Raw genomic sequence first — 23,538 nt, 5'->3', positions numbered from 1 at the left:
CATCGTCCGGTGTCTGGCTCTGATACCATTCGTAACGATCTAGGCCCACCACTAGCAGATATTGTCCTCTTTACGCTCACTTTCGAGCTTCCCCTCAAGGCTTTAAAATACGTCGGCTAGGGGAAGGTTCCCACACCCTTATAAAAGGTATTTTGTTCTCCTCCCCGACCAATATAGGACATCACAGTTTACTTTTCATTTTTGTAGCATTTTATACCCGTGATGAAATATAGAGAGAGCAAAAAAAGAGAAATTATTGGTGATGAAAAATTGGTAAATGCTCGATTATTAAACTATGTTGGCACAACCTTAGTATCCTCTCATCATTTAACCCATTGCAAAATATTATTAAATTATGTTATAATTACATTCTATGTCCTTAGTAAGTAGATTCTCCAACTATGATCACGTTACCAATAGGTTGCTTCTTAAGAGTGACGACTATCCCTAAAAACCATGNGTCTACTAGGGAGAGGTTTTCACACCCTTATAAAAAATGTTTCCTTTCGAGGATCAAAGTTTTTAAAACGCTGTCTGCTAGGGAGAGGTTTCCAGACCTTTATAAGAAAATGTTTTCTTTCAAGGATCAAGGTTGAATATTTCGTTCTCCTCTCAACGATCTCACAATCCACCACCTTTTAGGGCCTATCGGGAAAGGTTTCCACACCCTTATAAATAATGTTTTATTCTTCTCCCCAAGCGATGTGGGATCTCATAATCCACCCTCTTTCGGGGCCCAACGTCCTCGTTGGCACTCGTTCCTCTTCTAAAATCGACGTGGGAACCCCAAATCCACCTCTTGTCCACCGCCTTCGAGGCTCAACTTCCTCACTGCCGCATCGCTCGGTGTCTGGCTCTGGTACCATTTGTAACAACTCAAGCCCACCATTAGCATATCTTGTCATCTTCCAACTTTTCCTTTCAGACTTCACCTCAAGGTTTTTAAAACGTGTCTACTAAGATAGGTTTCCACACCCTTGTAAATAATGTTTCGTTCTCCTTCCCAACCATCGTGGGATCTCACCGTAAAACTTGATTAAACAAACAAAATTTAAAAATTCAAAAACCTATAAAAGTCAACAAAATTTCAAAAGATTGAACTTGTAGTACAAGTAAGACAATTTTTCCTTTATATTTTAACATCTTGATTGCTCATGAGCTGGAATGATCTCAAAACATTGCAATTCTTCATCACAAACATCACTCAAAACAATAACAAAACCCTTATTTGGAGCAGGTGGACACACAATTGGCACCACACAATGCCAGTTTTTCAGCTACAGGCTTTTCAACTTCACTTCAAACGGTCCAGATTCAAGCATCGACCCAGCATTCGTGAGCCAATTGCAAGCCCTTTGCCCTCAGAACGGCGACGGCAGCCGCAGGGTTGGGTTGGACAATGGCAGCCCCAACAGGTTCGACACATCCTTCTTCTCAAACTTAAGGAATGGACGTGGGATCTTGGAGTCCGATCAAAAGCTATGGACTGATGCCTCCACTCGCACTTTTGTGCAACGCTTTCTGGGTCTGAGAGGGCTGTTGGGTTTGACCTTCAACGCTGAGTTTGGGAAATCCATGGTTAAGATGGGTAATATTGAAGTTAAAACTGGTACTCAGGGAGAGATTCGTAAAGTTTGTTCTGTAGTTAACTAAACAAAACTGGTTTTTCTACTTTAATTTCTCGTGTTTTCTACGTTGCATAATTGCAATGAAAGGGATAATGTATACGTACGATTAATAGTGGAAAAGTTGTTGAATATCATTCACGGTCGAAATATACATGAAACAAATAAAAGAACATATAGAACCGGGGAGAATTTTGTCTTACTGTCCAAATATACCGAAACAAATAATAGAAGCATACAGAACAAGCTGAGGGGAGAGTTTTGTCTCGCGGTCCAAATATACCGAAACAAATAAAACTAGTATACAGAAGTCTAAAAGAAGCCTACAGAACAAGCTGAGGTGAGAGTTTTGTCTCACTGTCCAAATATACCGAAACAAATAAAAGAAGTATATAAAACAAGGCGAGGGGAGAGTTTTCTTAAAACAGAAGAAAAGAGACCTCCCCAATCAATGTGGGACATCACGATCCACCTCCTTTGGGGCCCAGCGTCCTCGCTAGCACTCATTCATTTCTCCAATTGACGTGGGGCCCCCCCCCCCACCAAATCCACCATCTTTGGGGCCAGCGTCCTTACTAGCACACCACCTCGTGTCTACCCCGGTCCCCCCTCACCAAATCCACCCTCTTTGGGGCCCAGCGTCCTTATTGGCACACCGCCTCGTGTCTACCCCCTTCGGGGAACAGTGAGAAGGTTGGCACATCGTCCGGTGTCTGGCTCTGATACCATTCGTAACGATCTAGGCCCACCACTAGCAGATATTGTCCTCTTTACGCTCACTTTCGAGCTTCCCCTCAAGGCTTTAAAATACGTCGGCTAGGGGAAGGTTCCCACACCCTTATAAAAGGTATTTTGTTCTCCTCCCCGACCAANAGTTTGGCCGAGACCTCAACCCAAAGGCAGAGATCCGAGAGTCGTCCGAGAACCGTGAGCGAACTTCCGACGCTCTTAAATCCTCTGATAGTCAAGAAAAAATTACAAAAAAAATACTAGGATGTAGCCTGTAACACGATCTAGAACTTTGCCGAAGAAATCATATCGATCCGATCTACGGATCGAAAGATATGAAAATCGGAAAAAAAAACCGACTGGGTTTCGATTTTCAGAGGACAGAGAACAAAGAAGAAAGAGAGAAAGAAAAAAAAAAAAAAAAAAGAAACGGCCGGCGAGCGGCGGAGGCGGCGACAGGTGCCGGACACGCGTCGACCACTGGCTGGAGCAACGCAGCTCCAGCGAGGCATCGACACATGTCGCCTGCAAGCCGGGCCGGCCGACCCGTGACTGCGCGGAAGTGGGCGCACATGGCAGGCGCGCGTGGAACGGCCAATTTGGCCCTGTTGTTTTCTGTTTTCCCAATTTTTGTCCCGGTTCCAGTTCTAATACTGTTTTTACGTGAATAGGGACCTAATTTAGAGAAATCAGTATTTTTGGACACCTCACGGGCAAAGAAACGCTAGCGAAAGGGCACGCATCAACCAAGTAAGTCACCGCCTGGTATTTAAGAAGAAATACTTGTAGGATTCGCTCGGATTGCATGCATGCTAGTAGTTCTGATTCAGATTAGCTCTCCATGTAAATTATTAGTCAGATTAACTGTTGTGATTGTATTGGGTAAATTACATGAGTGTTGTTGTATGCCTTAAGCCTCCGCCGTATGTATGCATGCGTTATTTTATGTTAGAATTGTGTATGTCGGGTTTCGGGTGCTTGATGGACGAATTCGCCCCATTGAGCGCGAACTTCGTTCTCTGGGTGCTTGATGTAGGTCATCGCCTCGTTGAGCCGGTATGCCTAGTTTGCATGAATTACATGCTATGATGTTAGAAGAAGATTGTATGCACCCTCTGGTAATTGCTAGGGCCCATTTCTTTGATAAGATTAGGGAATCTCTGTTAGGAGCGATATGCCGCTCTAGTCAAACTTAATTTTTCCCTAGAAACTTAGCGGTTTACCACGGCAAGAAGGTACCCCGGAGTGTTCATAGATTGCTAGCGTGTGAACGGTATCTTAGCCATTTCGCATGGGAAATGTGTCCCCACGTCGTACAGCCCATTAGCTGATGGGAACGAGTTGGGTCGCGCCCCCCATAGGGGGACTAGATGGGAGTAGGGGTGCTCAGCACACCCCTAGGCTAGGTACCATGTAGTCCCAGATAGCCATGTAGAGGTAGCACCTCATAGAGAGATACCGACCATATTAGCTTGGCATAAAGAACCTCTAGGCATTTAATGAGAGAATGAAGAACCAGTGAAACCCAAGGGGCAAGCCCCAAGGGACCTAGATTAGAGCCAGACGTCCTAGAACCGAAATAGGAAACCGTGGCAACCTGTTAAATTAAGATGCAAAGAGAACCTACAAGTAGGTGGCTTACTGAGTATAATTTTTATACTCATCCTTACTATGTTTTCCTTTTTTTTCAGGAGCGCGAGGCGTCGGTCAAGAGTGGGCGTGATCAGAAGGGAAGTGTCACAGAGGAATGGGTTGTCTCGGGGCGTCAGTTCAATCTTAGTCTTCATTTTTATATTCGCATTCTTTTGAAATTTATTTTCCAAACGGTCTTGTGTTCTGTGTTTGTCGTTTGAAAAACTTTATTGGAATTTGATAATTTTCGTTATTTCATATTTAAATCTCTTGTGCATTTGCGTCGTGTCGTTAGTCACGGTCCGTAGTAAAATATTGGGCTGTGACAAAAAAAACTTAAAAAATTAAAATTTACTGGCAAAGTACACCTTCCTTTTTAGTAGTTCAATCATAAAAACTTCTACTTACCTTTATTGGACGAAAAATAAAAAATCTTAATTTACAAATCTATAACAATAAATACCAAAAACAATGAAGACAACAAACCCAAAACACATATGGCATAAGAAACACTAGTTAACCATAGTGCAAATCCTCCGAATTTCACCTCGAGTTCCCGTCTTGACTCCAATGTTGCTCATCTTAACCATAGATTTCCCAAACTCGAGTTCGAAGTTCAAACCCAACGAACCTTTGAGCAAGAAACGTCGAACGAAAGCCCGGGTCAAGGGATCGTTCCACAGCTTCTGATCAGACTCCAAGACCCCACGCCCATTCCTCAAGTTTGAGAAGAAAGATGTGTCAAATTGGTTGGGAGTGCTTATGTCGAGTCCAATATTGAGTGAGCCTTCTCCATTTTTGGGGCAAAGTGTTCGTAGCTGATGAACAAAGGATGGGTTCATGGCTGGATCTGCACCACTCCTTGTTGTGGTGCTGAAATTGTAGAGCCTATATTTGAAAACGCTACATGCGGTGGTTCCAATCGTATGTGCACCTACTTATTTACCGTTAATAACTGAAATCTCATAAATTTCAAATATCAAATATTTACAGGTCACAACACATCACTAGCATTGGTTAGAAACGTTAACTATTCTTAATTTTTTTGAAAAGTAAAAATAGGTTAGGTCGTAACTTTATTTTCGCAGTGATCTAGTTGACCCGAAAAAAATAAATAAAAACTCTCAAAACGAATCAAATTTTCGGCTTTCAAAATACTCANAAAAAAAAAAAAAAAAAAAAAAAAAAAAAAAAAAAAAAAAAAAAAAAAAAAAAATCTACCCAGAGTTCGATAGTATGAGTTGGTCGAGTTTTTAGTCATATGAATACTTCTATATCGAACCAACCAAACTATTCTCGGGTTCGAATATACTAGTCATTATTCTCGATTTTAAAATTTACAAACTTCATTTTGCTTTTTTAAAGAGTTGTTGGAGAATAAATAATAAAAAATAATTATAAAATTAAATAAATATATGTATATATATATTGTATATTTTAAAATTAATAATAAATTTAGATCGGTTCTGATCAACCCAATCTAGGAAAACTCATGAACCAACTGAATCTATAAAATTTTCAATTATTTGAATTCAATCCAGCTCAAATAAGTTCATAACCCAACTCAAAACGTACCGGTCCGGTTGGATCCATCGAAATATAAAATTTAAATGAATACTAAATCAAAGGTACATGTATTTTAAAATTTAACGACCAAATAGATATTATATTAAAAGTTTTTTATTAGAATAATCAACTTGTTTATATATATTAAAGATTAATCCTTACCAACTAGAGTGACAAGATCTTGAGTATTGAGACCTTTGCTCTTGAATAACTTCCTATGAGTTTGAATGGTATCATTGACATTAGGAAGAGCATTGTTAGCCTCCAAAGCCAACGAAACCCTTCCATCTCTTCGCCCTGTCGGCACTGCCCAACTCACTCCTTTTGTCTACAATTACAAAGCCAAAAGCTAAGTTGTAATGCCAAAAAGTTGCACAAAATAACCCTACTATTGCCCTTACCAAAACCACCGAGTCACGAGCCGCTAGGGCAAGAATATCAGCACAAGAGACAACACCAGGACAAACACGTTCAAGGCGAGATTTAGCATCGTTAATAACCTCAAACCCGTTTAAAGAGAGGTTGGGCGGTGCTGCTCTCTCGGTTCTCGGACCGACAAGGAGCACAGAAGCATCACATCCTCGTACAAAACAGTCGTGGAAGTGCATTCTCAATAACCCAGGAGCCACCGTTGGATCTAATCGAAAATGAGACTTCACAGTTGCTCTAACAATAGCCTCGACTTGTGGGCATGTCGTCGAGTAGAACCCGACATGCGCACCTCGGTTTGGAACTACGGTTGCAGCCATCGAGCCAACCAATGACACGAAAGCAATTAAAACAAGAATTGGGATGAAATGAATTCGTTTCCCCATTAAGAATGACAATGAATGAGAAATGGGATAGTCGGGTTCTTTGGTTGATGAAGAAACCGAGTCGATACGAGTATTTATAGGGAAAGAAGAGGAAGGCAATGCATGAAAAATACCCTACAACTTGGTACCTTTTGTCCTTTTTACTTAATTTAGGGTTATGGGGTACTTAAAAATTACTCAAGTGGCAAAGATAAGTAAGTAGCCAGGGGTTTAGCATCTGGGGAAGGTCTTAGCTTTTGGATTCTATTTGTTCTTCATGTTATTGACTTGTGTAATAGACTATAATATAACTTTTTATAACACCAAGTTGGATACAAACTTTTTAAAAAAATAATTGTGTAAACATAGAATCTATGCAAAACAACGGGTAAGCCCCTAGAATTAACAAACTAATTTACGCGCGTTCTTCGATTCAGATTTTTCGACGATTTGAAATCAAAATGATTATATAATGTTAAGAATGATGGTTCTGATACTATGTTAAGAATGATGACTCTCATACCATGTTTAGGGGTGTACATAGTCTGGGTTGGGTCGGGTTGGGGGATTTTTTTGACCCAACCCAACCAAACCCGAAACTTTTCACAACCCAACCCAACCCAACCCTCTATTTTCGGGTTGGGTTCGGGTTGGGTTGTAAGTTTTTTTTTTAAGCTTTATTTATCCACAATTTATAATTATTCGGATACAATCTTAAATAAAATATATTAAAAGTTCACCGGCAAACACAAATCAATCTATAATTATTGAAAAAAAAATTTAATAAAAAACAACGAGCAAAAATGGTAACATATTAACATAGTTCAACATTATCATAAAACTAATGACAACTAAATACCGACATTTTTTTAGAATTGGTTAAAGTAACATAAATATAAGTATAGATCCTGAAATTAAATAAACAATAAAAATTATTAATTTAAAGGTATTCTATATAACAAAAATAAAAAATATATAAATATATTTGGATTGAAATATTTTTAATGATCTTAAATAGTCCTAATATTAAAAAAAAATAGATAATAAATACATTATAATTTAGAATATGCTTCAAAATTATTTATATATTAATATAAAAGAAATTAAACAAAATAATAAAAATAATAAAAAGAAACATGTATATATAAAAGAAATTAAATAAAGAAATANTAAAAAAATAAAATAAATAAACGTAGTATAAAGCTGAAAAAATATAAAAGAAATTAAAAAAATTAATAAAAATNTTTATATATTAATATAAAAGAAATTAAACAAAATAATAAAAATAATAAAAAGAAACATGTATATATAAAAGAAATTAAATAAAGAAATAAAAAGAAACATGTATATATATAAAAGAAACTAAACAAAGAAATTAAAAATAATATAAATAAAATAATAAAAAAAGTTATATCGCTGGAATATTTAGACTTGACTCAGTACCATTTTGGCAAGTCCATTAATACGAAAGGATTCTTAACATATTTTTATTGGGCTAGAGTCAACCTGAAGTTTTGCTCACGAACCCGAAGTTTTTATTAGGTTCAGAAAAATGAACCCAACCCTACTCGAAATGCTAATCCAACCTAACCCAACCCTTATAGTTTGGGTTGGATTGGTCCGGATTGTCAAGTTATCGGGTTGAATGTATACCCCTAACCATGTTAAGAATAAAAGGCTCTGATACCATGTTAAGAATAAGAAACTCTGATACCATGTTAAGAATGAGACTTTGATACCATGTTAAGTATAAGAAGCTCTGATATCATGTTAAGAATAAGAAACTCTGATATCATACATACTTGCATGTGTGGGTCGTGTGTAAGAAAGTACTATACATACAATTTTGTCTGGACTGGAGGCCACCCCTATGATGATTTTAACGGTAGGTTCCTAGTCATTAGTTGTTGTGTTTGCATTTCCTACCTCAATAGGAGGGTCACTTACTGAATATTTCTTAATATACTCAAGTCGTGTGTTACTTCTATTTGAGGTAAAAGCAAGACACCTGTACAGCTGACGACGGCATCACAAGTAGAGACCATGACACGTGCATAGGATGATGGTATTTTATTTTCTTAGACTTAGGTTAGTATAGGGAATTTTTACTTTTAATGTTTTATTTGTTTTATTCGATATTTTCTTATGTTGTTTTAAAAATGCTTTTGAACATATAAGTCAATGACAGTGTTTTATGATGAAGTTTTAAATGCATAGTACAAATCTAGAGTCGTTACAATGTCTGGGATTCTTCGATAATTTAATCTAAACATTTTGTGCTTCAACAAGATTGTTAGATCAAATCTCAATAGAAAGCAGCATCCTAAGGCCTAGCCGTGATATTTTTAAAATGATAGGCTCCATCATATTGCACGGGATTGCAATTCCTGATCCCAATAGTGAGGTTAATGATTGAATATTTTAAGAAATACTCGAGTCACGTGCAACTCTTATTTTTCAAGTAAAAGTAAGACACCTCTATACAAATGACACGTTGCAACGAAGGTCATGGAACCAGAGTTAGGATAATTGTGTTCATGTTTGTTTCATAGCCGTTAGGTTAGGTTAGGGCTTGTTTTATTTTATTTAAAATCACGTCATTTATATTCCGCCTCTCTATTTTATGACAACGTTATAATAAGGTATTTATTTTTAATGTTAAATCCAAGAAACCTTTTATGAAATGTTTTAAAATAATGTTTTCGGTACACATTAGTCACGCTATTCATGCAATGACGACCTTGTTTTTAAAAGAAAAATCGAGCTGTTATAGTCACGCATGAAACATAAGGGATTAAGAACTTTATAACAAACCCCGACACAACGGATTAAACTGAAAAAAACACATATTAAAACCTTAAACACACATCAATTAACCTCGGAGCAAACCCTTCTGATTTCACCCTCAATGCCAGTTTTAACGTCAATGTTGCTCATTTTCACCATTGATTTCCCAAACTCAACTTTAAAGGTAGAACGTCCCCTTAGAATCCTTGAACCCAAGTAGTGTCGGACGGTCGGCCGAGTTGAGTCATCGTTCCACAGCTTCTGATCGGACTCTAATATCCCGCCCCCACGCCTCAAGTTTGAGTAGAACGATAGGTCGAACTTTTCGGGACTACCGATGTCAAGCTCGACTCGGTTCGAGCCATCTCCGTCTTCAGGGCAAAGTTCTCGTAGCCGACCGACAAGCGATGGGTTAATGGTTGGATCGGCGCCACTTTTGGTGGCGGTCGTGAAGTTGTAGAGTCTGTAACTGAAAAAACGACATGACGCCGTTCCGATCGTATGGGATCCTACACGCCGTTTGATAACGATTTAGTTTTTAGTTAAAAAAAAAAAACAACAACAACAAAATCTTGTCATGTCTTACCTGCGAGAGTGACGAGGTCATGAGTGTCGAGACCCACTACCCTAAATTTCTCTTTTTGAACTTCAATGGAATCTGAAAAACTTGGCAAGTTCACTTCTGAAACCAATGAAATTCTGCCATCTCGTCGTCCGGTCGGAACTTCCCATCTTAATCCACCCGTCTACGTTTAAGAACGAATGAAATTGACACATATAACACTCGAAGTCAGATAACCCTAACTACACTACAAGAAATAATGGATACAGTAGTATACGGAAAATGCTATTGTAGACAAAAACACACGAAATTCTAACTAGCTAATCTAAGTTAGACAAAAATACTCGAAGTTAGACAACCCTAACTAGCTAATCGGGTGAAGATTTTTTTATGAATATTCTTATATATTGCTCTAAAATTAAAATCTTGATATCTTTACTCTGAATAAGACTTTCGAAAAGGTACCAATAAAATAAGAAACTATATCCAATAATATCTACCAGAACAACGGAGTCACGAGCAGCAAGAGCAAGAATATCAGCACACGACACGACACCAGGGCAAGCATCTTCAAGTTGCGACTTGGCGTCGTCAATGACCTCAAACCCTTTCAAAGTAAGGTTAGGCACAGCCGTCCTCTCGGAATCGGGACCATCAAGAAGTACAGAAGCATCACACCCTCGAACAAAGCAGTCATGGGAGTGCATTCTCAATAACCCAGGAGCGATAGTGGGATCCTTCCTGAAATGGGATTGGACGGTGGATCTAACGATGGATTCAGCATTTGGGCACTTGGCACGGTAGAACCCGAGCCGTGTGCCTTGACCGTGCACGGTCGAGGCGGCAAAGCCAAGCACCACCACCACCACCGTAGTTACAACCAAAATGAAACAAACTTTCGCCATTCAAACAATTGTGGTTTATTTCTTTTGGTATATACAAATCTTAGTTGAATTGAGAAGTTATTTATAGAGAGGAAGACGAGAAATGGAGTAAGCAAAATTGGTTGGGCATCCATTGTGTTACAGCGAGGCAAAATTGTCTTTTTTAACGTTGTTCAGTCAAATAATGCATCATGCATTATTATTATTATGTGTGTCTCTAGTTTATATTGTGTTTTAGTTTTAAAGATAAACACTTCATTAATACATAAGGAGCCAAATTAATTCAAAACGTCAGAGTTAAAAAGAGTCGATCACTGAAACAATTTGGATATTAGATGTGACTTAACATTTTATAAACTACGATGGATGACCTTTCTGACGTCGGTTTTAGAAAACCGACCATAAATTTTTGTATTTTTACGTAAGAGTATGGGTTATTTGTTAAAATAATTGCAATGGTAAACCGTGTTAGGAATAACGAAACTCCACGATGTGGACTCCTCTCCAGCAATCCTCGACAATCCTCCTCTCGAACAAAGTACACCATAGAGCCTCCCCTGGTGTCTATGGAGCTCTCAAACAGTCTCCCTTAGTCAAGGCTCGACTCCTTCAATAGAGTCATCGAACAAAGTACACCTTTTGTTTGACATTTGGGATTCTATTGACACAGCTATGTTTGGGTTGGTTCTAATACCATGTTAGAAATCATGAACCTCTGCAATGGTATGATATTCTTAACTCTGGCTAAACAACTCAACGACCCAAATCCAAATTATTTAATTCCATATACTAAATAACTTCTGACTTGCTAATTCCGCTCAACGTCTTTATAGAGATTAAAATTTATGAATTGATAAAGTATTTATTAGGTTAAACGTGTGAAGGATCAAAACGAGACATGTATTTATTCTCATTTTATTATTGAAAGATTAGTTCTTTGGTAGTTCTTAAATTAGTGTAGGAATGGAAAGTGAATACATGCACCATTTTGCTAAAAGTTGAGTATGATACGTATCAAGTCTTTGGAATCACGATCCCTTAACGAAACAAGACAAGTAACAAGTAGAGTGATGTGAGCAAGCTTCATTGAAATCGAGGCCAAGAGAAGTGTGCATGAATATCTCTTTCTTTGGAATTTTTCTAATAATTATAGATTCATTTGAATTAATAACGAACAAAATTATACGCGACCCATAGATTGAAATAGAGCTATAGTCCAAACCCATACGCGACTCATAACTCAAATCCATTATTGCTCGAACCGACCCCGCTAACTCAACGCTGACCGACTGCTCTCGAGCATCTCTTTGTCGACTTCCCACACAGCTTCCTAATGGCTCTCCAGCAACTCTACTCGGCTCTCAATTTTTACCCCATTTTTCAAGCTTGAACCTCTTCGTTACTATGAGTATGTCCATTTTTTTTTTTTTTTGCGAAATTAAATATTATAAGAAAAGTTAGAGGTATGATTACAAATGTTAGGTAGATTAGGTCGATTAATGAGTTCTAATCCTATGTTGTGAACTCATATAGGTTGACTCGAAGATAAATTAATGATTCTAGCTTAAGCTAGGCAAGTAAGTGACTCTACTATTGACATGATTAAATGAATTGAATAATGTATGAACAACATGTACTTTTATATTTTTTTTTAGGCTCATGGTTTTTTTATAATTAAAAAAAAAAAAAAGAAAAAAAATGTAATGTCGCTCTCTTTCATGCTTTCTAGCGCTGATTCCATCTCTTTCTTTCTCGCATTCAAGCTCTAAATTTCGTCATAGAACATTACTTTTAGAAACTAGGTCAAATTTGATTAGGGCAAAAATACTTGGGTGAATTCCTCAAAATTTTCCATAATTCGAGCGCTACAAAGGCACAGTTTCATCTTGAGTTTGCAAATTTGCCAGTTTAGCAGATTTTCCCTGAATCCTCAATTCCCCCCATAGCTAGCAAATTGTTGATGATGAACCAGTCCAGCCATTTTCAACTCTGGGGGTTGTTGTGGATTCCCCCCCTTTCATCTTATTTCTGCAGTGAACGAACAATCTGCTAGGGATTGATTGATTGATTGATTGATTGATTTAGGACCATGTCTCGCGGTCATGCTCTATCCATTGCCATTTCAAGGTACTTTCTCCATCTCCATAAATCTCATGGGTTTCATTCAAAAGTTCTGGAATCGAATACATTTTCATGCTTATCAACTTAGCCCTAGTGAAATATATTAGTTCATCTCGTAACAGAGGGTCTCTGCTTGTTGAAATCTGTTGTACTCATTATTTAGCATTATAATAGAACATCATTTAAGGAAGATTTCAGGTTGTCTATGAGATTTTACTTCGGAGATATATGGAATTGGATGATTATGGTGTGATATTTATGCAGGGATTCATTATATGGATTCATTTCTATGATTAGAAATGTTTCACGTCTATCTTTATTCAACATATCCACATCATTTGGGCAGTCCTCATATGGAAGTTGTGAGTATCAAATAAGTAATTGTATATCGAAGTCTCTCCAGGAATCGACGTCTATACGCTATCTGCCTGGCTTCTTTTTCGCTAAGCGATATAGTATGTGTGAGAGCCTTGGTGGGTTTGAAAAATGGCAATCTGTTAGGCACTTTAGCAATGGGGCTGTGGAGCTGAAGACAGACAGCAATATTGTCAGGTTTTCTTTTGGTGGGTCTTCTAGTACTAACGGTTCCCCACGGAAACAAAAGAAGGTGGCAAAAGCCAAATTGTCTAAGAAGGCCAAATTGAATGAACTCAGGCTCTATCGTCTTAAGGCGAAAAAGAAGAAGACGTCTCCCAATCCAGAAGTTAGGATCAGATATTCCCTTGAAAAGGTTGGATACCATCTATAATTTATAGTTATACTAACAGCTTTTAATTGATTGCTAGTCTTCCTCTATAGAAACGTGTGCCACAATCTTCTTGTAAGAGGAGTATTCGATTTCAATACTTACTTTTAATCTTTTTATCCATATATAATATGTTTGTTACCGGTATGAAGGTGACTGAGGTTTGATTAGCATTTCTTTGTGTAGTTGTGTGCATGTGATAAAATGCCTAATGTGAGATCCCACATCAGTTGGGGAGGAGAACGAAGCACCCTTTATAAGGATGTAGAAACCTCTCTCTAGCAGACGCGTTTTAAAAACCTTAAGGGGAAGTCCGAAAGGGAAAGCCCAAAGAGGACAATATATGCTAGCAGGGGCTTGGACCGTTACGAATGGTATCAAAGCCAGACACCGGGCGATGTGCCAGCGAGGAGGCTAAGCCTCGAAGAGGGTGGACACGAGGAGGTGTGCTAGCAAGGACGCTGGGCCCCGAGGGAGGGAGGATTGTGAGATCCCACATCGGTTGGGGAGGAGAACAAAGCACCCTTTATAAGGGTGTGGGAACCTCTCTCTAGCAGATGCATTTTAAAAACCTTGAGGGGAAGCCCGAAAGGGAAAGCCTAAAGGGGATAATATCTGCTAGCGGTGGGCTTGGGCTGTTACAGCTAATAACCACTTTTTCTCTAACTTCTTCTGCTTGACACGTTTGTACAACTGTGAAAGTTTATTCTGTGTATCGACCATGTATGACTAATAATCCATAATATTCAGTAATTGTCGTCAAAATTTAACTTAAAGTTTCATGTAAAATCGTTTCTTTTCAATAAGAATCGTTTATATTAAACAAAAATAAGTATTTCATACAAAAATTTCAAAGCAAGCGCCAAGAAGAAAAACATTTTATGTGATTTTTATACCTTCAACACAATGTAAGTGAATTTCAAAGGTTCTGTTGAATTTTGCATTAATATGTAGGACTAATTGAACTCTCTTGGACCTCCTAGTGATCATTTGTTCTTATGAACCATGAAGTTGTTTAATCTTATAATGTCTTGAAGGATCCAATGATATATGTAGGCCAAAAGGAAAGAAGCGTGGCTGATTGAGAAGTTGAGGAAATTCGAGGTTCCAAAATCTGTTCTTGAAACTTATGATCCTGAAATTCTTACTGAAGAGGAGAAGCACTACTTGAAGCGTACAGGGGAGAAAAAGAAGAACTTTGTTCTGTTGGGGAGGCGAGGAGTCTTTGGTGGAGTTGTTCTTAATATGCATTTGCATTGGAAGAAGCATGAAACTGTTAAAGTTATTTGCAAGCCTTGCAAACCTGGGCAGGTTCATGAATATGCTGAAGAACTTGCTCGGTTGAGTAAAGGCATTGTGATTGATATTAAACCCAACAACAGCATAGTCTTTTATCGGGGAAAGAACTATGTGCGGCCTGAAGTAATGTCGCCTCCAGATACGCTATCGAAAAACAAGGTAAGCTCAGCTCATTCCTGAAAACTGAAATGATCAAAGAAAATAGATTTAATTGATTAGTGTTGAAATTACAATGGCAAATTAACCTAATCTGCAGAATTTATTTCATAAGTAGCAGCACCACCCTCCACACACACACACTCTGCAGAGGTTTGTTAATATTTACTCTTATGCATATGAAGTTTTTAGTTTTATATGTTCTATAGAAACTTATGCATATGAAATTTGTAGTTTTTACAATAATTACTTTGTGAATATGTTATTTGTAAGCTTATAGAACCTCATGTTATTTATGGACGAGAATGAACATTCCCAGGGAGGTTGTGAGAGCTCCTGCCTCCTGCCTCTCCGATGCGGATCTGTTCACAAAATGCCAAAAGATGATCCCTCTCTCGCTACCCTGTATATACTAGACTCTCTCCCGGGCCTTGCTGGTCATGAAACTAGCTCAAGGGGCCCACACGCGCAAAATACTCTCTTTTGTGCTCTCCCTCTCTTACCTTTTTCTCTTATATACATTTTTTATAGGGGTCTATATGAGGTCCCACATCGGTTGGAGAGAAGGACGAAGCATTCCTTATAAGAGTGTGGAAACCTCTCCCTAGCAGACGCGTTTTAAAACCGTGAGGCTGACAGCGATGCATAACGGGCCAAAGTGAATAATATCTGCTAGCGGTGGGTTTGAGTTGTTACAAATGGTATCAGAGCCAGACACCGGATGGTGTGCTAGCGAGAACGCTGGGCCGTAAGGGGGTTGGATTGTGAGGTCCCACGTCAGTTGGAGAGGAGAACGAAGCATTCCCTATAAAGGTGTGGAAACCTCTCCTTAGCAGACGTGTTTTAATACCGTGAGGCTAATGGCGATATATAACGGGTTAAAGCGGATAATATCTGCTTGCAGTGGGTTTGGGGTGTTACAGTCTACTATAAACTTTTTGAATAAAAGCGTAGATTCTGCACCTCTTCTACTATTTTATTTCATGCCCATCTTTGTATCTTGCTTTTCTGCATCTAAAGAAACGTTTGTGCCTTCTTTATACCTTCCGGCTCAAAGATCACCCAAGATACTTTCCATACCTGCTTCAAACCCAAGTTTTGGACTATGTAAAGTAGTAAGATTACCTTTCTAACGAAGTTTCTAATGGTTCGAGTTCAGTTTATTGTAACCAAGTGTTCGGCTATTTGGTTAGAAAGGAATAGATCACTTTTTTAGAAAAAGGCTCCAATAGGTTGGATTGTTCAAATTCAGTCGATGGCTTCACTAGTTCACTTTGACCTTCTATCCCAAAATTTTATGTTTTGTTCTTAGACAGTCCTTTTTTACCCCTTCTTCTACATCATAACAGCTTTAAACAAGCAACATAACTTTTCGCATGTAAAATCTTGCAGGCCTTGGAAAAATATAAGTATGAACAATCACTTGAACATACAAGTCAGTTCATTGAAAAGTTGGAGAAAGAACTTGAAGATTTTCAGAAGCATCTTGCTCAGTTCAAGAGAAAGAAGGAAGAGGCTGCTGTAGAATTCATGGTTAACTCATGACTGGTAATATCTCTTTTTTACTTATCATTTCCTAGTCAATTATTGTCGTAGTTGGTTCTTGCCAAACATAAATGTTGTTTGAATAAGTTGTTCAACAATCTAAAGCCATTGTTGTAACAATCTAAACTGTTGTGGTATGATGCAGCTACTCATTCACCCTATTTATTGAACCTTATTAGCACTGAAAAGGTGAAAATAGGCACAGACTGCTTTTTACAAACTGGTTCTTCTTACTACAACTGCTTGTATGCAAGTAGCTATAAAGCCTATTTGAAGTTTATGGGGTCATGCAATGATACAATCGGGAAATTATGGAGCTAGCTCTATTTCAACTTCAAATTGAAAAATAGCCACAAGTTTCATATATGTGAGATCCAACATCGGTTGTGGAGGAGAACGAAACATTCTTTAAAAAGGGTGTGGAAACCTCTCCCTAGCAGATGCGTTTTAAAAACCTTGAGGAGAAGCCCGAAAGGAAAAACCTAAAGAGGACAATATCTGCTAACGGGGGGTTTAGGCCATTACAAATGGTATCAGAGCCAGATATCGGGTGATGTGCCAACGAGGAGGCTGAGTCCCGAAGGGGGTGGACACGAGGTGGTGTGCCAGTAAGGACGCTGGGCCTTGAAGGGGGATGGATTAGGGGAGAGTCCCACATCGGTTGGAGAAGGGAATGAGTGTCAACGTAGACGTTAGGCTCCAAAGGGGGGTGGATTGTGAGATCCCACGTCGGTTGGGGAGGAGAATGAAACATTCTTTAAAAAATGGTGTGTAAACCTCTTTTTAACAGACGCGTTTTAAAAACCTTGAGGGGAAGCCCAAGGAGGACAATATCTGCTAGCGGTAGGCTTGGGCCGTTACAATATATCTCCAATATGGCTGACTAAATTTTGAAGGAAACGATTTTTATTTGTTTTTATCAATTTTGCCCCTCATCTTGTTTTAGATATTTCCTAAATCTTTTGACATTAAATCTTGCTAGATTGTTGAGAGATTTGATTAGTTTATGTTTCTTAAACAAACATTTATTGAGGTTTTGATTTGAAGTGCTCCAACTCTGTTCTTCAATTAAATGAACCATTCTATGAATATTTGCATGTGCTATATGTCAGATTAGGAGCGTGCCACCACTTGTCTTGTGCGATAGGCTATTTTAAAGCAGTGGCTTAACATTTTCCACCATAAATGATGACGCTCAAAGAGATGGTGCACATAGACCCTTCGACAGAAGTGTGAATGATGAAGACATAAAGGTACTTATTCATGTGGGTTAAAAAAATTTGTATAAATGATAGTTTACTTGGTTCCCCTTTCTTTTATTTTTTTTATGCATTCCCTCTGTTTACTTAAATATTTTTCCACATGTTTGTTTAAAAATAAAATTGTAACGGCCCAAGCCTACCGCTAGTAGGTATTGTCCTCTTTGGGCTTGCTCTTTCGAGCTTCCCCTTAAGGTTTTTAAAACGCGTCTGCTAGGGAAAGGTTTCCACACTCTTATAAAGAATGCTTTGTTCTCCTCTCCAACCGATGTGGGGATCTCACCTTCGAGGCTCAGCGTTCTTGCTAGCACACCGCCTCATATCCCCACCCCCCTTCGGGGCTTAGCCTCCTTGCTAGTACATCGCCCAGTGTCTAGTTCTGATACCATTTGTAACGGCCCAAGCCTACCGCTAGCAGATATTGTCATCTTTGGACTTTCACTTTCGTGCTTCCCTTCAAGGTTTTTAAAACGCATCTGCCACCCTTATAAAGAATGTTTTGTTCTCCTCCTCAACCGACGTGGGATCTCACAATCCACCCCCCTTCAAGGCCTAGCGTCCTCGCTGACACTTGTTCCTTTCTCCAATCAATGTGGAACCTCCCAATCCACCCCCTCCCCCCCAGTGTCCTTGCTGGGCACACCACCTCGTATCCACTCCTTTCGGGGTTCAGCCTCCTTGCTGGCACTTTATCTGGTGTCTGCCTCTAATATCCTTTGTAACAGCCTAAATATTGTCCTCTTTAGTCTTTCCCTCCCCCCCACCCCAGTGTCCTTGCTGGGCACACCACCTCGTATCCACTCCTTTCGGGGTTCAGCCTCCTTGCTGGCACTTTATCTGGTGTCTGCCTCTAATATCCTTTGTAACAGCCTAAATATTGTCCTCTTTAGTCTTTCCCTCCCCCCCACCCCAGTGTCCTTGCTGGGCACACCACCTCGTATCCACTCCTTTCGGGGTTCAGCCTCCTTGCTGACACTTTATCTGGTGTCTGCCTCTAATATCATTTGTAACAGCCTAAATATTGTCCTCTTTAGTCTTTCCCTTTCGAGCTTCCCCTCAAGACTTTTAAAACACTAGGTAAAGGTTTCCACGCCCTTATAAAGAATATATCATTCTCCTCCCTAACCGACGGAATCTCACAAAAATGATATCCATTTTTAAAAACATATCCCCTTTAAGGATGTCAATCGCTCCATGTTACAAGCAAATGATGTTAGTTTGAAGACTCTACTTGCGACATGAGATTTCAGCCATTTTTGTTGACTTAGATTTTTGTTCTTTGTGTTTAATATTCTTTGATTGTATATCTTGCTTGTTTTATTTTATTTCACATACCATCACAAAGCCTCCTACCCAGGCTGTACCCAATATGATTAGAATCGAGCACGGAGTAATGTCTCGACCTTCAAAAAATGTATGTTTTTGTGCAGGCACACTTAAAATCCTCACCGAGTTTGGTCATAGGATTGCGGTCGAGAAGTTTATGTTTTTGCGTGGATGAACGAAAGATCCTCATTCAATTTTGTTATATAATCATGTATGACTATGTGACCATTTTGTGAGCATTGTCATTTAGGACTTCAGAATTATTCTTACTTGTTCGGAGCTTTTATGCTATTGATTTGATTGTTTTACATTTAATGTACAATCATTTGTGTTCTCATCTTGCATTACATGTAAGTTAGCGCTTAGAGTCATTTTCTTTATGAAGGGAAGTCTTAGAATGGTAGATACCCCTATGCCTACACGAGGAAGATATGAGAACCCCATCTCGTTCGTGTGTTAGAGTAGATTTTGTTCGCAACCATGCTGAAGATTTGCGAGTTTCATGGGAGAATTTGAATCCAAAGTACAAAGCGGAAATTGCATACGTCAGGGAATAGCAGTGACACGGTTGTATGTTTCCAATTGTGTGGGGTTATGATTTTAGCATACTCATGACAAACATTAAAGAAAGCTCAAGCCCTATTCACATTTTTTCGCCGACTTTGTGGCTTTACTCTAACAGAAAGTTGAGCCTTTACTCTAACTGAAAAGTCACCTTGCTATAACCTTTATATTCATAGTTTGGAAGACTATTCAAATCTTTTATTTTTATACTCTATTCGTTCCTTGAAGCTCCAATTAATTGATACCAAAGTAATGTTCGAATGATTAGTGTCTGTTCTACATGACTCTAGAACGTTATAGGTATGACAAATTGTCAAGGTTCAAGTTTGTTTCATACGTAAGGACCCAAACACTCGAAGTTTCTCATAAATTGGAGAGGTGCCAAAGAGTTTAGAAACGTGGAGGTCGTAAAAAGAATTGGTGTCAAGCGTGATTTGCTATATTCATTCGTGCTACTTTTCTTTTTCGAATAGTATCTGAGTTGTACGATGAGATGAATGCATACCTGAAGTTGAGATAGATCCAAGTCATGATTTAAATTCTTCATTGCTTTATTATGTACCTTATTAATTCGTAAACAATTTCCAATTCATTTTGCAGGTGAATTGTATAAATATATACCAAATTTTGTTTTTCTGAAAGGTATGATTTTAAATAATTAAAATTAAAGAGTCACTTTTAATTTTATGTCAATTTTGTGACTCAAAAATCCTAACTTTTTGGTTTATTTATTTATTTATTTTGTCTATAATTTATTTTAATCATTTTTTACCAAATTTTTATTCCAGATTAAAATAATAAAATTATGCTTCAACTTTGTATCTTGTCTTAAAATATTTGTAAACTTTCAAAAGTTCAAATAATTTCTTAAACTTAAAAAAAGAATAAAAAAAATACCTGTATCTAACTTTGAATGAAAACTGTTTCAAAAGTGTTTCAATAATATCTTCGAGTTTTCAAATGTTTTACTAATACCCTTATTCGAGTTTTCAAATGTTTTATTAATACCCTTATTTAAAAAAAAGCTTCGTAAACACTTTTAAACTTTTTAAAAAAATTTAAGAACACATTTTAACTTTTTTTTTTTAAAAAAAAGAACACATTTTAATTTTTTTTTTTTTTTAAAGAAAAAAACTCAAAAATATATTTTACGGTTAGTAACACGTTTAAAAAATACTCAGAAACTTTTTAAAATAATATTAAAACATTCGTAGATAATCTATGAGGTGTCGATAGACAGTTTCCATTCATATATTGATAGTAAAAATAATTAAAAAAAATTATAAAGGGAGAGAGTGTGAATAATACTTTTAAAATTTTATGAGTATTTTTTAAATGTAGTATTAACCGTAAAACTTTTTAAAAAATTTTAGATATCTTATTAAAACTTTTAAAAGTTTACGAGTATTTGTTAGATGAGATATAAATAATATTTTTATTAATTTAGTCTTTCGGGTCGATTTCAACTTTTTTTTGTTTTTTCAAAATTTAGTTTTGGGCCAAAATTAGTCCATTGGGCCGGGCTTTTGGATCTGTATCGGATCAAAGGTTTCAAATCTGACATCCATTGCCTCAAAATCGAACCAGTTAGATCTCCTTCAACGGAATCCGCCATGAGTCTGGCACTTCTCCAAGGCTATTCTTCAGCCGAAGAAGAAGCTGAAGACAACTCTGTCTTCAACCACACCTCTTCCGACGATGACGACGAAGACCTTTCCGCCGCCGCCTCTTCAGTTACCTTCAATCTTTCCATACGCGACAAGTCACTTTTCGAACTTCCGCAGCCCTCCTCTCATCCCGGCCTGCCTTCCGCTTTCGACGCTTTCTCCGANTTTTTTTTTTTTTTTTTTTTTTTTTTTTTTTTTTTTTTTTTTTTTTTTCTTGTTCTTGTTCGGTTGAGTGAATTCGGAAGACTGTTCGTTTTCTGATTTCTTATTGTGGGTTACCGGAGGTTTCAGGACCGCCGGAGTTTCTAAATAATTCGGTTGAGGAGTACGCTGCACCGAGAGATGTCGATCAGCCGCGAGGGGGCCATGGGAGCCGTAGGAATCGTAAGGAGAAGAAAGATTGCCTACTGGTATGTGTTCGATTCCTGATTTTAGCATTAATTTTATTGTTATGAGCTTCTCTAGGCTGCTAGAAAGTTGAAGGGAAGCAAAATTATTTCTGGAAAATTTGGCTTGAATCTTTTTTGAGCTTCTCTTGGATCCTTCAGTTGTAGATCTATAAGTCAAATAATAATCTGAGAATGCCGTACAAGAATAAAACCCTCGGGAGTAATCAATAGAACCGTAGAAATATTGAACAAGATCCAGTATTCAAGTTTGAGCAACAACTTTCCTTGAAGAGAGTGAGCAAAAATAGGAAAGACATCCATAATGTTTAATGTGCATTTGTTCAAGGGACGAAATGCCCCGGAAGGTAGGGAAGATGGAAATTGACATAAGAGATGAGAGTGTTGGCAAAGTCCCACGCTGGCTGCAAAAAGGGAACATCATGTTTATATAAGTATGAGACAACATCCACGTTCATTTGAGGCTTTTGCAATGAAACCAAAAATAAAACCATAGGTGGTTATGCCTGTAGTGGATAACCAGTTAGGGAGATAATGGAGAGGTCTATTGTCTCCCAACAATTGGTAGCAGAACCATGCTCCAAACTTAGCCATGTTCATGTGCGATCCATGAGTGAGGAACAAAGGTTGTAAGCCTTCAAAAAAGTAGTCGTGTACAATCCATGATTGATCCCCTATTGAATAGGCAGTGTACTTCGAAGAAGATGAGTTGGCTTGGATACAAGCAATGTCCTTAAGACTCTAGATGGATGGGTGGCGATTTAAGGGGTGGCTACGTGGTCTTTTGTTCAAGGGAAAGATTGTTGGAAGTGCAACCAAAACTCTACATCAGCTAGAAAAGGGAAAAATCAAGGGTACATAAGTAAAGAGACTTACATTTTTACTGGTATGGTACCTTTTGGGTGAATCAAAGCAAAGCTTTCATGGCTTATGCCCACGTACCATTGTGAAAATGCGAAAAGTCTATTGTCCCTACCAAAAAATGTAAGGAAAAATTGATAAGTAATATGCTAAAATGCACGATGCGAGTTGAAATTTTGCTTGCTCTCTGATGTTGAAGATGGAGATCAGACATGGAGTTGGATCAATGGGTCTACTAAAACGAATCAACAATATCTTTCTTCACTATGACACTTGCTTAACTTGTAAGGAATATGTTCTCATTGCATACAAATTGCAGTTGCCTAACTTGTGAGGAACATGTGTTCATTGCATACAAACTGCAACCATTGTGAGCACTGGAGACAGCAATGAATAAACTTTCTTGGTCAGTGATTGGGCGATTGGTGTTTCACAACACCTTGCTAGTGGGTGGTATAGGCAAGTTCATTTGGTTGAAGTATAAGAGGATGTATGAAATTAATTTATCAAACGAAGTGATTGTTTATATTTTTAGTTTCTTTGACTCGACTATATGTTGGTTGTTTCACTGCCATATCTCTCCACTAGATGGAAAGAAACTGATGCTGAATCATATATGTCATGTCATGCTATGAAATATTTTGTTCTCTCTCTATTTATATATTACCTATGAAAATGATTTTCATTTTTCTCCAACATCAATTTTAACCCAAAGAGAACAAATTTTAAAATCTGGATGCTGTTATTCATTTATATTGCCTTTTTTTTTTTTTTTTTTTTTTCATGAAAGCAAGTGAAAAAATGAAAATTGTACTGTTTTGTGTTTATATCATCTCATTATAATTGCCCTTCTGCGAACCTTATACTGTGAACAGGTGCTGTAGTGGAGGCAAAAGCTCAATTAGTTGGGATTCATGAGCGAGTGAGGAGCGACTTTGAGAGTAATCAACTATCAAATCCATCTGTTTCAAACACAACACAGCAAGGCAAGCGCATGGCAACTGCAGCC

General features: G+C 38.0%; 5 protein-coding genes and 1 long non-coding RNA gene across 7 annotated transcripts in view; 4 read left to right on the top strand and 2 right to left on the bottom strand.

The window, feature by feature from the left end:
* LOC111811345 (peroxidase N1-like) overlaps positions 1-1,775 on the top strand; it is a 3,144-nt gene extending 1,369 nt beyond the window's left edge. Inside the window, exon 3 of the mRNA XM_023698148.1 lies at positions 1,238-1,775. Within this exon, the coding sequence (XP_023553916.1) occupies positions 1,238-1,653 (416 nt within the window). The 3' untranslated portion in view covers positions 1,654-1,775. The remainder of the gene's footprint in view (positions 1-1,237) is intronic.
* Positions 1,776-2,512: 737 nt separating this feature from the next.
* On the top strand, positions 2,513-4,102 carry LOC111776359. Its single transcript, XR_002812242.1, has 3 exons — positions 2,513-2,552; positions 3,026-3,104; positions 4,046-4,102. It is a non-coding gene; the product is annotated as an uncharacterized LOC111776359 (long non-coding RNA).
* A 396-nt stretch (positions 4,103-4,498) lies between these two features.
* Positions 4,499-6,367, bottom strand: LOC111776269 (peroxidase N1-like). Its single transcript, XM_023655679.1, has 3 exons — positions 5,954-6,367; positions 5,715-5,880; positions 4,499-4,920 (listed from the first exon to the last, which is right to left on the bottom strand). Exons 1-3 carry the CDS (start codon positions 6,365-6,367, stop codon positions 4,499-4,501), a joined length of 1,002 nt encoding a protein of 333 aa, XP_023511447.1.
* A 2,703-nt stretch (positions 6,368-9,070) lies between these two features.
* Positions 9,071-10,616, bottom strand: LOC111776411 (cationic peroxidase 2-like). The gene is made up of 3 exons (XM_023655849.1): positions 10,196-10,616; positions 9,720-9,879; positions 9,071-9,642 (listed from the first exon to the last, which is right to left on the bottom strand). The coding sequence occupies exons 1-3, from the start codon at positions 10,598-10,600 to the stop codon at positions 9,215-9,217; spliced, it is 993 nt and encodes a 330-aa protein (XP_023511617.1). The 5' UTR covers positions 10,601-10,616; the 3' UTR covers positions 9,071-9,214.
* Positions 10,617-12,298: 1,682 nt separating this feature from the next.
* On the top strand, positions 12,299-19,366 carry LOC111776410 (uncharacterized CRM domain-containing protein At3g25440, chloroplastic). 2 transcript variants are annotated; one of them, XR_002812247.1, is made up of 6 exons: positions 12,299-12,706; positions 12,965-13,430; positions 14,502-14,903; positions 16,293-16,448; positions 17,558-17,698; positions 19,135-19,366. XR_002812247.1 is itself a non-coding variant. In XM_023655848.1 (5 exons), exons 1-4 carry the CDS (start codon positions 12,669-12,671, stop codon positions 16,443-16,445), a joined length of 1,059 nt encoding a protein of 352 aa, XP_023511616.1. In that variant the 5' UTR covers positions 12,299-12,668; the 3' UTR covers positions 16,446-16,448; positions 19,135-19,366. The 2 variants fall into 2 exon arrangements, 1 of the variants encoding a protein (XP_023511616.1); XM_023655848.1 differs by lacking the exon at positions 17,558-17,698.
* Positions 19,367-21,182: 1,816 nt separating this feature from the next.
* Positions 21,183-23,538, top strand: LOC111776298. Its single transcript, XM_023655721.1, has 3 exons — positions 21,183-21,426; positions 21,546-21,671; positions 23,405-23,538. Exons 1-3 carry the CDS (start codon positions 21,208-21,210, stop codon positions 23,411-23,413), a joined length of 354 nt encoding a protein of 117 aa, XP_023511489.1. The 5' UTR covers positions 21,183-21,207; the 3' UTR covers positions 23,414-23,538.

The sequence above is a fragment of the Cucurbita pepo genome, chromosome LG15 (assembly GCF_002806865.2).
Source record: "Cucurbita pepo subsp. pepo cultivar mu-cu-16 chromosome LG15, ASM280686v2, whole genome shotgun sequence".
In the NCBI taxonomy this organism is placed as follows: domain Eukaryota; kingdom Viridiplantae; phylum Streptophyta; class Magnoliopsida; order Cucurbitales; family Cucurbitaceae; genus Cucurbita; species Cucurbita pepo.
The sequence above is the reverse complement of the archived record's forward strand: the minus strand, read 5'-3'. Positions and strand labels throughout refer to the sequence as shown.